Source organism: Alexandromys fortis, unplaced genomic scaffold (genome assembly GCF_014885135.2).
Source record: "Alexandromys fortis isolate MF-2015 unplaced genomic scaffold, M_Fortis_MF-2015_v1.1 scaffold_3, whole genome shotgun sequence".
Lineage (NCBI taxonomy): Eukaryota > Metazoa > Chordata > Mammalia > Rodentia > Cricetidae > Alexandromys > Alexandromys fortis.
The window spans coordinates 16181995-16195182 of NW_026067909.1; the positions used below are offsets into that span (position 1 = coordinate 16181995).

Below are 13188 nucleotides of genomic sequence, written 5' to 3' on the forward strand. Positions count from 1 at the left end.
CCCCCCCCCCCCCCCCCCCCCGGCCAATGGGCCTCTCACATGCCAGGCTCGTGCTCTAGTCTGTTCCACCTTCCTAGTCCTTCCCATTCTTATTGAGTTCATGGTGCCATAGCAAGGAAGGTAGTGGTAAAATAAAGATGCAAGATAGAAGTTACACATGAGCAACAGCGCGGGGAGCAGGGCTGTCCTAAGACAACCCAGCACTGCAGCACCAACCTGACAAGTTACCAGTTAAAGTCTCAGGCTGGTCAGGACTACACAGTAAGAGAATGTGTAAATGCAACAACACAGCCAGGCGGTGGTGGCACATGCCCTTAGTCCCAGCACTGGGGAGGCAGGGGCAGGCCGATCTCTGTGAATTTGAGCCCAGTTTATAGAGCAAGTTTCAGGGAAGCCATGACTATAATAGAGAAACCCTGTCTCAAAAGACCAAAAAGAAAAAAGGAAGGAAGGAAGGGAAGAAGGAAGAAAGGAGACCAAATTGAGATACCATCATTACTGCTGACTTCACAGCCATAGAACCTTCAGACTGAAAACAAAAGCTGTCCCATGTCCAAACAAACACAAAGTGACCAGTGTTTGGTAAGAAAGACTCCTATGGTTGGACGGTGGTGGCCCATGCCTTTAATACCAGCACTCAGGAGGCAAAGGCAGGTCTCTGTGAGTTCAAGGCCAGCCTGGTCTACAGAACGAGTTCCAAGACAGGCTCTAAACCCTGTCTTGAAAAACGAAAAACGAAACAACAACAAAAAGACTCCTTTGGCAAGGCTGGGTCTCACACGTGCTAAACAAGTCTTCTACCACTGAGCTCCATCCCAGCCATTGGCATGCTTCTTTCTGGTCTGGCTGCTGACTATGTGGATGTGTTCCCTTTGTGGCGTCCATATTATGAGTATATTCCAAAAGCCTCTTAATCTTTTGCTTTTTGTTTTGTCTGTGAGACAGGTTTTCATTATGTAGCCCTTGTTGGCTTGGAAGTCTATTAATTTTCAATAGGATTTACTGCCCAAGATTTTTTTGTTTTGTTTTTTTTGTGGGCTTTTTGAGGACTGGCCAAGCTTTTCTACACTGGGGGTACAACTCTGTATTTCCACTGCTACTTTATTAGGGCTCTGTATCTTCCACATCCCAACCAACATTATTATTTATGTAATTATGGCAATACTAGTGGGTGTGCAGAGAAGCCACACGTCCTTAATCAATAACAATATGGAACATCTTTCCATGAGCTTATTTTTCGTTCATGTGATTATGTAATGGGAGGAGCGTGCTGTGCACATGTGAGCACCTGTGCACTCCACATTTCTCATGTGGAGGTCGGAGGACAACCTTTGGGAGTTGGTTCTCTTACTCAGCCACATGGGTCCCAAGGACTGAACTCAGGTTGTCAGGCGACAAGCATCTTTACCTGCTGAGCGATCCCCACTGGGTATTTGAAACAGCAAAAACAGGGAGCCAAATGCAGGACTTTCTGCATGTTGGGCAAACTCTTGAGGTACACCTCCAGTCCATATTCTGGTACATATCCACACACAACCTATTGAAAGTTTTGTTTTCTTGTGAGACAGAGTCTCTTAAAGCTCAAACTGGCCTTAAACTTCCTGTTTCTACCTCTTCATTGTTTGAATTATGCGGGTGTTCCGTTGTGCCCACTTTGTTTCAACTTTTTTTCTTTCTTTATTCATTCATTATGTATACAGTGTTCTGCCTGCATTCTGCCTGAGGCCAGAAGAGGGCACCAGATCTCATTACAGATGGTTGTGAGCCACCATGTGGTTGCTGGGAATTGAACTCAGGACCTCTGGAAGAGCAGCCAGTGCTCTTAACCTCTGAGCCATCTCTCCAGTCCTCAACTTTATTTTTTTACTTCCTACCCTTCATACTACATCATCTCAACTGACCTATCTTCAAGTTTGCTCATCCTTCTGGTTTCTTTTTCTTTCTTTCCTTCTTTTTTTGGGGGGTGAGGGGAGCTTTTCTTAAAGAGCTGTGTCACAGCTCTGGCTGGCCTCACAGTCAGAGGTAGACCAGGCTGGTATCACATTCACAGAGACCCTTCTGTCTCTCACCACAGCCAGCTCTTCTGCTATTTCAAATCCACTGCTCTGTAGCTCAGTCTGGCCTTGTACTCATGCTAACCTTCTCCCTCAGCTTCTGGAATGCTGGCATCACAGACATCTGTCGCCAGGGCCAGTGTGTTTCTTGAGGAAATGTAAAACTCTGCCATCTTGCCAAGCCTAGTCTCTGTGGGTTAGCCATCTCAGCTCTCCTAACGCTCACTTTATGATTTTTCCCTTCCTTAGAAAAAAGTTAAGAAAATACTCAAGTCATCTCTATTAAGCAACAGATAAATGTCAAACACTACACATACTCTAACAAATGAGAAAATGTAATACTGGCAAAATTCCTGTGGAAAATTCCTCAGCACAGAAATCACTGTCTCCCTTCATCCTAAGGCTAGCATTAATAGACAAGCACCTACTTCGATCAACCTGCTTGAAATCAGATAAAAGAGCAGCGAGGATGTGTCACTTAGCCGCCACTGTGACACCGGGAGAGCAGTACTACCTGTAAAGACACACGCCCCCAGACGTAACATGCTCTGTGGCCTGCTTCCCGGGTGCGGTTTAGTGTTATTACACAAACCTCAAGAGTATCTTCTGAAATGAAGCTAGAAGGCAGTGGGAGGAGACCTGAGCAGTCAGGCACTAGGGCTGGAGAGACAGTTCAACGGCTGGGAGTGTAGTGCTCTTAGAGAGGACCTGAGTTCAGTGCTGAGCGCCCATGTCAGTCAGCTCACAAGAGACTGGAACCCAGCTCCAGGGGACCTGACACCTCTGGTCTCTGGCCTCCAAGGACACCTGCCCTTACACGTACATATCCACACACATAATTAAACACTACTAAGTCATAAGGAATGAGGACAGAGAAAGGACGGGAGCGACAAGTTTACCCTTGAGGCAGACTGACCAGAAACAAAAGTTACTACTCATAAAATTAAAAAAAAAAATTGATTGCCTGTGAGATGGTTTAGCAGCAGGTAAATGTGCCTGTCATCAAGCCTGATGACCTGAGTTCAATCCCTGGGACCCACATGCTGGAGAGAACTGACTCGGGAAGCCGATACACACATATCCAAGATAAATAAATGTAAAAAGACAAAAACTAAAGTTTACTGAAACTCCCGAGTGCTTCCTAAACACTTCAGATAAACTCACTTCATTTTATCCTTCCTCCCTTCCTCTGGTCGTTAGGACAACCCTCCCATAGTAACCGCTGCTTGCATAAGAGTCTAACCACACAGACCAGGACAGAGGTGACAGCGGATTGACGTTGGGAAAAATTATCATCTGGGTCTCTTTCCTTTGATCCGTTTTTCTCAGCACAGGGGAGAGGTAAGGGCTGGAAGGAGTGTCTCCCAGCGGGATCACCTGTAGCCGAGATGAACTTGTTGTAGTTCTCATAGACCAGGGTCTGCATGTCGCTGTCTAGAGCCCGGATCTGTCGCACCATGTCCGTCTCACTATCCATCAGCTGGGCCAGAGGACATTCTCTACGCAGCTAGAGAAGCAGTTAGGAGCAGTCAGTGTTAGTGCTCATTCATGGCCCCCTGCCTTGCCTTAGCTTAGCTGGCTTTCCGTGTAAGACAACAGTGATTCCACCTTTATTAGGAATTCCAGATATAGAACCTATAAGTGACATACTTCAGGGGTTACTAGATTAGACCCAGTTTGGAATTTGTCAGCTTTCAAACTCTTCAGGCTCATCTTAAACCAGGTCCAGTCTAGCGCCTGTCAGGACATGGCCACGCCCACGACCCGGGCCTATCAGAACGTCAGCATCGAGACCACAGACCCTGTATCCCCCCCCTCCCGTCAGTCCTAACCGGTTCAGTGCTCGCTGAGCTCCAGATCTGCCCCTATTGCCCAGTAAGGGCCGTCCTCCTTTTACGAACTCTCGCTCCCCTCACCACATCAACTAACTGCGGGGCATGACCTAGGGTCCAGTAGTATATTGGGGGTATGGACCCGCCCCACTTCGCACACACACCTTGTCCAGATAAACTTCCGGGTCGAAGTGCGCCCCATTGAGATCTGTCGGGTCTAGAGAGTCAGGCCCCGCAGAATGCCCCGCTGCTTCCCCTTCCGAGAGGCCGTAGTAAAGCTTCAGCATCCCATGAGTCTTCCGCCGACGCCCCGGAGCGTCCGCCTCGGGTCCTTCTGGGGAGTCCCCGGGCCCGGGCCCCACAGCTGCCGCTGCCGCCATAGCTCCAACCGCAGCACAAGGGGATAAAGTTGGGGAGGGGAAGGGAAACACTTCCGGGAGCCATAACGTAGTTGAAACCAGGCGGTCCTTTAGGTGAAACGTTCCTCTGCAGCTATAGGACGTGTGAGACTAAAGTTCCGCCTTGCGTTTCTGGCGTGCAGAGGTTTCGCTGAGCTTCTGACTCCTGTGAATGTGTACGGCAGTAAAGTGGGCGAGTCCTGGCGTCCCACTCCTGCATCCCGACAGGAAAGACTCATGGAATATGTGCCTAGATTAACTGAATGGGCATTAAATTTAGGGAATATGCTTCACAGGAGGTCTGCAAAGATCTGAGTGTCCACTCAGTAGTCTATACTGTGGCACTAGGGCATTGTTTCCCAAGGTCCTGCGGGGTTTCTACTCACACCCAATATGAGAACCTCTATTCTATGGTGCTTTCAGAACAGACCCTGCAAACCTGAAGTGGCTGGGGAGATGTGCTGAGTGCGGAGCTGGGATTGATAATTCCTCAATTTCTGATTTAGACAAAAGACTCGGGCATTCATAGAGGCGAAGCTCTCAAGAGAGGAGAGAACGAGGTCAGATTGGAATATGCTGAATTAAATAGAAGAAAATGAGACTTTACCAGTGATGTATGTAAACGTTACCGAGGATGGGCTGATAGGGTGGTGGTCTGCCAGGAGTCCTATAGACCAAACGCTGACTACCACCTATTTTAATCTGTAAACCACGAATAGCCATGCCACACTATTAATTCCAGCACTTGGGAGGCAGAGGCAAGTAGATCTTTGAGTTGGGACCAACCTGGTCTATAGAGCAAGTTCCGGGACAGGCTCCAAAGCTAGAGAAACCCTGTCTCAAAAATAGTAATAGCCGGGTGATGGTGGCACACACCCTTAACTCCAGCGCTTGGGAGGCAGCACTTGGATCTCTTGAGTTTGAGACCAGACTGGTCTACAGATCAAGTACCAGGAAGCCAGAGCTACACAGAGAAACCCTGTCTCCAAAAAACACAAATTTTAAATATTAAAATGTATGTGACATCTGATCTGTCCAGTCTCAATACATATTGTCTTTAGTTATGTGTATGCAGGTGCCTGAGGAGGCCGGAAGAGGGTGTGTCTGATACCTAGGAGCTGTAGTCACAGCTTGTGTAAGCTTCCCAACATGAATGCTGGGGCCAAACTGCAAGAGCAATACCTAGTCTTCACCACTTTCTTTTGCTATTTGTTTGGTTGTTTGGTTTTTTGAGACAGGGTTTCTCTGTGTAGCTTTGGAGCCTGTCCTGGAACTCACTCTGAGGACTAGGCTGGCCTTGAACTCACAGAGATCTGTCTGCCTCCCAAGTGTGCTCACTGCCCATTTCTTTAAAAAAAAAAAAAAAAAGATGTTTACAACATTCTGCCTCCATGTATGCCTGCACGCCAGAAGAGGGCACCAGATCTCATTACAGATGGTTATGAGCCACCATGTGGTTGCTGGGAATTGAATTCAGGACCTCTGGAAGAGCAGCCAGTGCTCTTAACCACTGAGCCATCTCTCCAGCCCCAGTGCCCATTTCTTTACCTATCATTTATGGCTCCTCTTGTCACAGTCTAAATGTCCCACAAACCCCAAAGCATTTATTTATTCACATGGTCTTGGACCAAAAGTATCTTTACTTCTGGTTCACTGGGTTGTTTAGAAACTGTGTACATGAAGATTTCAGCCTATGAAGCTATAGTTTATGAAGGTGAATTTAAGCTGGAGTGATGGCTTAGCAATTAAAAGTACTTGCTCTATCTGATGACCCATGTTCCCAGACTCACAACTGTCTGTAACTCCAATCCTGGGGGATCCAATGTCCTCTTCTGGCCTCCATGGGGAGCCAGGAACACATGTGTATGAAGACAAAATGCTCATACATACAGAAAAAATAAAAAATAAAATAAATAAATTTAAAAATTTAAAAAGAAAACCACCAGGCACGGTGGTGTGTTCCTACCTAGAGTCCCAGCATTCAGGAGCAAAGATTAGGAGGGGGTCAAAATCATCCTTATAGTAATTTTGAGGCCAACCTAGCCTGGGTTCCTGAAAATTGTCCTATATGCACTATGCCATGTGAGCACGCTAAATCCACCTACCATACACTGAAATAAATTCGGCGGGCATAGGGGCACACACCTGTGGTCCAAGCAGGTGGATCTCTGTGAGTTTGAGGCCATCTTGGTCTACACAATGAGTTCCAGAGTAAACCAGAGATGCCTAGTGAGACCTTCTTTTTTTTAAAAAAAAAATATTTATTTATTTATTATGTATACAATATTCTGTGTGTATGCCTGCAGGCCAGAAGAGGGCACCAGACCCCATTACAGATGGTTGTGAGCCACCATGTGGTTGCCGGGAATTGAACTCAGGACCTTTGGAAGAACAGGCAATGCTCTTAACCTTTGAGCCATCTCTCCAGCCCCGAGACCTTGTTTCAAACAAACAAAATCAACTCTAAATTAAATTAATTAGCATTAACTAAAGTAATGAAATCTTTAGAAGATTACTTGTACTTCATGCTATAAAAATACACAGGCCTTGGAAGGGCTCAAACCAGCACTGCACAGAGACAAGGAGGGCAAAGCACAGGACACAGGTGACAGGAAAAGCAGCACAGACCCTGTGGAACTTGGGGACAAGGCCAACTACGCAATCAGAGGGACGACTACATTTTGCTGTGTCTGGTTCCCTATGAAATCTGGTAGCCAGAACTGGGAGGGGGAGGCAGATTTGTGGATCAGTCTGTAGCAATCCAGAAGATTCTCTGAAGAAAGGGCAGTTTAGATTCATTTCCTGTCTCTGCTTATTGAAATCTGTGGTGACAAGGGACATGAACTCCAGTGTTTCAGTTTAGAGAGCCAAAGCTTGGGATTTGGCCAAAGCCTTCCCTCCACTGGGAAAGCATTTAGCTACTCATCTACGCACTAACCACTCACCTGCCTAAAGCCTGCTGTGGACGAGCTCGACATGGTGGCTCGCACCTTTAAAATAGCGTTTTTTTGTTTTGTTTTTGCTTTTTCGAGACAGGGTTTCTCTGTGGTTTTGGAGCCTGTCCTGGAACTAGCTCTTGTAGACCAGGCTGGTCTCAAACTCACAGAGATCCGCCTGCCTCTGCCTCCCAAGTGCTGGGATTAAAGGCATGTGCCACCACCGCCCGGTTTAGCGCTCTCTATTTTAAAGACACGAGGATCTCTGAGGCTAGCCTGTTCTAAGAGCAAAATCCAGGATAGTCAGAGCTATGCAAAGAAATCCTGTGTTTAAAACAAAACAAAATAAAACCGAAAACCAAACAATCAAAGCCAAAAGCCTTGTTGTGGAGCTAGGACATACTCCTTCACCTTTCTGAGCCCTTGCCTGTCCCCTGTACAACGTCTCCTGTGGGAATACTGAGCTGCCAGGAAGTACAGAGGACAGAATGGTGTGGGCTGTTGCCCCTTGCCTACACCACAGGCTCCTGCTGTTCAGCTCATTCTGCCTGCCACTCCACAAGGGAACATCTCAATACTCAGAAACATTCTTCTGTTTGTTGGAATCAGGCTATGTTCTAGAACCTTGTCCTCTTCAATGCCTCCCTCACTCTGGAATACACTACTGTTTCTGCCAGAATACCCTAGAATGGCAGGACTTTACTGTCTCTGGACACTAACCACTTGCTCCAGTTCCTGAGCCTGACTTGAGTCCAGGCTGTCACCAGGATGAGATGGCGGGACCGAATAGCCGTATTCTTCTTCCCTCCAGGCATGATGCTCACCGTAGCTGCATTAATGCTCTTCTTCCTACACATGGGTGTATTTGCTAGTGATGTTCACAACTTCTGTGTCAGCCACCACTACGACCGCATGAGCTTCCGATACACGGTTGTCCTGATAGTAGGTCTGGGGAGGGGCTCGAGGGCTGGGGAAAGCAAAGGGGCTGATGAAAGTGTCTACGTCAGGGGCCGCTCTCCCACTGGACCCCTCTCCCAGTTCTCCCAGGTGATCAGCATCTGCTGGGCTGCCATGGGGTCACTCTACGCAGAGATGACTAGTGACAAGTTTCTTCGCTGCTTTGCTCTGATCATCCTGAGTGAGTGGGGAGGTGTGCTTACAAGGAGGGGGAGTTTTGAAACCCTGAGAAGTGTCAAGGAGGGGACAAAACTGTTGAGCTGATGGGCTCTCTCCTCCACCCAGTACTCAATGGAGCCATGTTCTTCAACCGCATGTCCCTGGAGTTTCTGGCCATCAATTACCGAGAGGAGAACCACTGAGGCCTGGGGATTGGGGACAGGGCTGAGAAGGGAGATGGAAAAAGCTGCTTCAGGTGTTTTAATAAAGTCTGTTGTTTATTTGCACCTGTCTGCTCCGTTGAGGGTTAAGTAGAGGCTGGAGACCCAGGAACCAGCAAGTGAAGACCAAAACGACCAACAGGGCTACAGACCTGGCCTGCAGCCTCAGCCTCCAGCTGACTTGGTCCAGGGGATTGTAGTGACTCAGGACTGAGGAAAAGGAGTAGAGAGAAAAGCTCCCAGGCCTCACCGACCTTCTCTCCCCAGGACTTCGGGTCCTAAGCTGGGCCAGACAAGCACAGGCTCAGGAAGGACCTACACGGATGTGAGGGTTCATGAGTGGGTCCAGATTGGGATCACTGTCAGCTGCAGCCCGGCCGAGGCGAGACATAAGGGCAAGGAGTGCCAGGAAGCCCAGCAGCCCCAGCAGGAGCAGGAGCCCTGCCCGCTGGAGCAGAGTCAGTGGCCGCTTCCGGGACCCAGCCCTGCTCCTGAGAGGAATGAGCAAAAGTCAGGTGAGGCCCTAGGACCCTGCCCTGGCACAGAGAGAAGTCTTAGCCACTATCTTTAGGCCTTAATTTCCTTATCTGTGCACCGGGAGTGATCACCCCTGTTCCCCTGCACTGGCCATCATCTGGGGTTATTATGAAGCTTGAGCCAGTAACACACAAATTGTCCTGGAAGCTTGAACATGAAGGAGACTAATAAAAATCAGGTGACATCACAGCAGGAAGGGGCCTCAGAGCCTAATTTCAAAGGGCACAGCCCCTGAAAAGGACATGAATAGTAAGCCTGCCTGCCAGCCAGGACCTCATTGTGGCCCTGGCACTGGATCCTGCCAGTGCCCAGAACAAGCCTACTGCCATTAAATTGTCCACCATGGGGCCTCTCCTTTCTGACACTCATCCTGCATGTCTCCATGTACCTGAGAAGTTGGGCCAGCCAGCCCAGAGCAGGCCGGCGGCGATATTTGTCGTCATCACAATCTCCATGGAGTCCTGCTGTTCGGTCATCATCCCGTGTGTCATATACCTTCCTTGGGGCTATAGGGATAGAAACACCAGCATGAACAGGCTCAGACAAACTGGCCCTGTGGCACGCGTGGAGGTGGGACAAAGAATCTCCTGCTCTCCCAACCTAACAGAGCATCTTGTACTGTGGGACAGTGGTCTTTCATCCTGTCACTTGTATTATTTTTAATAAAATGCTGATTGGCCAATAGCCAGGCAGGAAGTATAGGTAGGGCAACGACAATTCTGGGAAGATGGAAGTTTCAGTCTGCAGTCGTCACCCAGAAAGGAAGCCAGACACAGAGCAAGCAAGATGTGAATGCCTTGCCGAAAAAGGTGCCAAGCCACGTGGCTAACACAGACAAATATTATAGATTAATATAAGTTATAGAAATTAATAAGAAGCCTGACCTAATAGGCCAATCAGTTTATAATTAATGTAGACCTCTGTGTGTTTCTTTGGACTAAACGGATGTGGAACTTGGTGAGAGAGAAAACCTCAGCCAACATTCTTGGAAATTGTGGGGAGGCAATATCTGTCCTTGGAGTGAGGAAGAGCCATTCCACATGGGGCTCCTGAGCTCTCGCCACACAAATCACCCATACTTTCCCATTCTCTGACTGCGGAAATTCCCCAGCTCACCGTGTGTCAGGGCCTCAGTACCACCCATGTGTATGACGGTGTGCTGCTCGGGGTGGCTTGGGGAAGAAGGGGGGTGGGGAACCTGGGTGTAGAAAGCTGGAGCAACAGACGTGCTGTCTATCTCTTCTTTCACAGGGGGGTTGGTAGCTGTGGATGGAGAAAGAACTGTCAGTGGAACAGGGAGGCAAGGCCCACCCAGACAGCAGATGGAGGCCACCCTTACCATTAAAGCTGGACCAGTCAGAGAAGTCTGAGGAATTGAGGGGCTCAGGCTCTGGGCTTATCGCCTCATCGATCTGGAGAAAGGAATCTAAGTTAGCAGCCTGGCTGCTCACCCATCCAATCTGGCTCAGGTGGGGGTCAGGGCAAACAGATGACCAGACAGGCAGGGGGACTCTCACCAGAGGAAGTCCCAGTCCTGCCCGGGCCCAGTTGACCGTGGCTAGCTTCTCTCTCAGTGCTGAAGCCACGGGGCCAGCTAGGTTGGCTGGGGGGAAGATGGGGCCATTACAGCTGGGGCACTGGTAACCCGCAGGAGCCGTGTTCCGTGGGAGCTGAGCAGCACGTTCGTTGATGCAGGCCCAGTGGAAGAGATCTTAGGGCCCATGAAATAAGAAGGAAAAGAAAGATAAAGACAACTCTGGGCTCTTAGCCTAGGCATAGCAATGCCCCCTGCCCTGCCCCTGCCAGCTCATTGCAGGAATGAATGGACATATATGTGGATACCCAGGGCCATTCTTTTTTCTCCTCACCCCTGGTCTCTAAGGCTTCATTCAGCCTTCTTGTGAATACCACTGTACTAAATCACAGTACATTAGACTTGGTCAGTCCATAAGGAGAAGGTGTGGCTGGGAAGAAAATGCCATCTACCCTATCAAGAGTCTTCTCTGGGCCTAAACTCATCACACTCCTTGGGCTAATAAACCTAGCACTTGGGAGGTGGAGGCAAGAGGATCAAGAGGTCAAGGTCATCCCTGTGAGATAAAAAAGAAAGAAAGAAAGAAAGAAAGAAAGAAAGAAAGAAAGAAAGAAAGAAAGAAGAAAGAAAGGAAGAAAGAAAGAACTACATACAAGAATACTTTCAGGAAAGCTTCCAGACATATGCACAGATTCATGCATATATCCAGAGGCACAAATATACACATACTTATAAAAATATAAGCAAACCCAAGAACAATTCCCTCAACCTACACTGGATGTCACTCATGTAAGGTATACACATCTGTAGATTCATGTCAGCTGATACTCAGAATCCATCACCCTCATGTCATCATGAATTCTACGATACATGTGTTTATATACATTCATGTCACATGCACTCTACGGTACACGTGTTCATATACATTCATATCACCATGCACTCTACGGTACACGTGTTCATATACATTCATGTCACCATGCACTCTACGGTACACGTGTTCATATACATTCATGTCACCATGCACTCTACGGTACACGTGTTCATATACATTCATGTCACCATGCACTCTACAGTACACGTGTTCATATACACTTGTTATCCACTAACTCTCCCATGAGTATTAAAGTACACCTTTGTATGAGTATACACACAGTTTCATGGGAAAACCAGGTAAAAAGCTGCCCCCTTTGTACCAGCATCTTGAAAGACTTAAGCTGAGGCTTTTACACTAGGCTGTGGCTACTGACTCCCTCTAACTGTAACGTGGGAGGCGCTTCCTCTCTGTTCAGTCTTGGAGTCAGTAACGTTCCTGAACAATGAATCTTGCTCACAGTCATCTCCAGCTCTCGAAGACTGGCAGAGCAGGAAGACGTGAAAGGAAAAGGCTTGCCTAGGCTTACAAAGCAGGGAAGCACCTAACAGGATCGGGATCTGAGGCTCTAGCCTCCAGGCTTGAGAGGCTCACTGTCTTGCTGCTAGAAGGGTGCTAGCAGACCAGTGCCCAAGCTGGACCCTGGAGCTGCCCAGACCCTGGAGCTGCCCAGACCCTGGAGCTGCCCAGACCCTAGAGCTGCCCAGACCCCTTCCCAGTGCCCAAGCCTCACCATAGCAGACAAGACGGGTTGTCTCTCGACTGGCCAGGGGAGTGCTGCACAGGCGGCAGTTGGGGTTGTAGTCACTATCTTGTAGCCACTGCAAGTAGGACTGCACGATGCACTGGAGTGGGAGAGAGATGGCACAACTGGTGTCCAGGCTCCTGCCTTGTTTTTCTGTTTAGCCAGTGAGCATGAACTGAACACCTACTGAAGGCCCAGCAGAGAGAACTATACCCAAGCCCTTGCCCTTGGTTAGCGTACAACCTAGCTAGAGTACCTCATGGATTTGGAAGGAGCCCATCTTGCCTGCCCACCCAGTGCCCTACTCAGCCACTGCTCCAAACGACCCACCTTGGCGTGATTGGCTACCAGACAGTGCTCGCAGACGTTGACTCGGTGTTCGAAGCAAAACAGGTTTGTCACCTTCCTCTTGGGACACTTGCAAAGTCCCATGATCGATCCTAGGGAGATGTCTGAGTTAGCAAGAAACCAGGTTCTGGTGACTGCCACTTTGTTCTCACCAATCCAGTTCGTTTCTTTTTTTAAATCCCCCCAGACCCGTTCCACACCAGTCCAAACGGCTTCAGTACGAGGAAAGCCACGCCCCCTACACAGACTTTACCACAGGCGACCCCTCATTCCATCACGACCCCACCCCAAGGCGTACGACTTCTCCATCAAGAACTCCAAAATCACCAACCCCGCCCCCAAGACCCCACCCCCTCTTGGCCCCGCCCCCATCAGGCAGACCCCATTCTGGTTCTCAGAGAACCTCCGCGATACCGGTCGCGACGAGCTGCGTAGGGTGGTGGGAAGCGCGGAAGGTCGGAGACTGCGTTGACCCACTCCGGTAGCTGAAGCGCTGCTCCCTTCGGCTCCGGCCGCTCTGATTATCCCTCCGCTGCCACGTCTCTTCCGGGTGCGGCGCACGCTGATGACGCCACAGCGCCCCCAGGCCAAGC

The 13188-nt window shown here is 49.0% G+C and overlaps 3 protein-coding genes across 9 annotated transcripts in view; 1 reads left to right on the plus strand and 2 right to left on the minus strand.

Annotated features, from left to right (window-relative positions):
* Vps51 (VPS51 subunit of GARP complex) overlaps positions 1-4339 on the minus strand; it is a 10645-nt gene extending 6306 nt beyond the window's left edge. The window contains exons 1-2 of one of the 2 annotated variants that reach the window (XM_050137061.1): positions 4051-4339; positions 3432-3561 (exon numbers count right to left, since the gene is read on the minus strand). In XM_050137061.1, the coding sequence (XP_049993018.1) occupies positions 3432-3561; positions 4051-4266 (346 nt within the window). In that variant the 5' untranslated portion in view covers positions 4267-4339. Of the gene's footprint in view, positions 1-3431; positions 3562-3886; positions 4028-4050 lie in introns of those variants that run through there. The other variant, XM_050137062.1, reaches the window with a different exon arrangement.
* A 1444-nt stretch (positions 4340-5783) lies between these two features.
* On the plus strand, positions 5784-8565 carry Tmem262 (transmembrane protein 262). Of its 2 annotated transcripts, XM_050137616.1 has the most exons (3): positions 5784-8162; positions 8259-8326; positions 8463-8565. In XM_050137616.1, exons 1-3 carry the CDS (start codon positions 7989-7991, stop codon positions 8563-8565), a joined length of 345 nt encoding a protein of 114 aa, XP_049993573.1. In that variant the 5' UTR covers positions 5784-7988. The 2 variants fall into 2 exon arrangements, with proteins under 2 accessions (XP_049993573.1, XP_049993572.1); XM_050137615.1 differs by having other exon boundaries at positions 5785-8358; positions 8463-8539.
* A 30-nt stretch (positions 8566-8595) lies between these two features.
* On the minus strand, positions 8596-13156 carry Zfpl1 (zinc finger protein like 1). Of its 5 annotated transcripts, none has more exons than XM_050137609.1 (8): positions 13010-13156; positions 12578-12687; positions 12236-12347; positions 10612-10805; positions 10434-10506; positions 10211-10357; positions 9483-9600; positions 8596-9048 (listed from the first exon to the last, which is right to left on the minus strand). In XM_050137609.1, exons 2-8 carry the CDS (start codon positions 12677-12679, stop codon positions 8862-8864), a joined length of 933 nt encoding a protein of 310 aa, XP_049993566.1. In that variant the 5' UTR covers positions 12680-12687; positions 13010-13156; the 3' UTR covers positions 8596-8861. The 5 variants fall into 5 exon arrangements, with proteins under 5 accessions (XP_049993566.1, XP_049993567.1, XP_049993568.1 ...); XM_050137610.1 differs by having other exon boundaries at positions 12999-13143; XM_050137611.1 differs by having other exon boundaries at positions 12977-13127.
* Between the last annotated feature and the right edge of the window lie 32 nt (positions 13157-13188).

Excerpts from the sequence above, each read along its gene's own strand:
- Tmem262 (XM_050137615.1), top strand. The coding sequence starts at position 7,989 with ATGAGATGGCGGGACCGAATAGCCGTATTCTTCTTCCCTCCAGGCATG. Across the intron at positions 8,359-8,462 it reads CTTTGCTCTGATCATCCTGA|TACTCAATGGAGCCATGTTC; the intron begins GTGAGTGGGGAG and ends TCCTCCACCCAG.
- Zfpl1 (XM_050137609.1), bottom strand. The coding sequence starts at position 12,679 with ATGGGACTTTGCAAGTGTCCCAAGAGGAAGGTGACAAACCTGTTTTGC. Across the intron at positions 10,507-10,611 it reads CAGGACTGGGACTTCCTCTG|ATCGATGAGGCGATAAGCCC; the intron begins GTGAGAGTCCCC and ends TCCTTTCTCCAG. Across the intron at positions 9,049-9,482 it reads TGGCTGGCCCAACTTCTCAG|GAGCAGGGCTGGGTCCCGGA; the intron begins GTACATGGAGAC and ends CATTCCTCTCAG.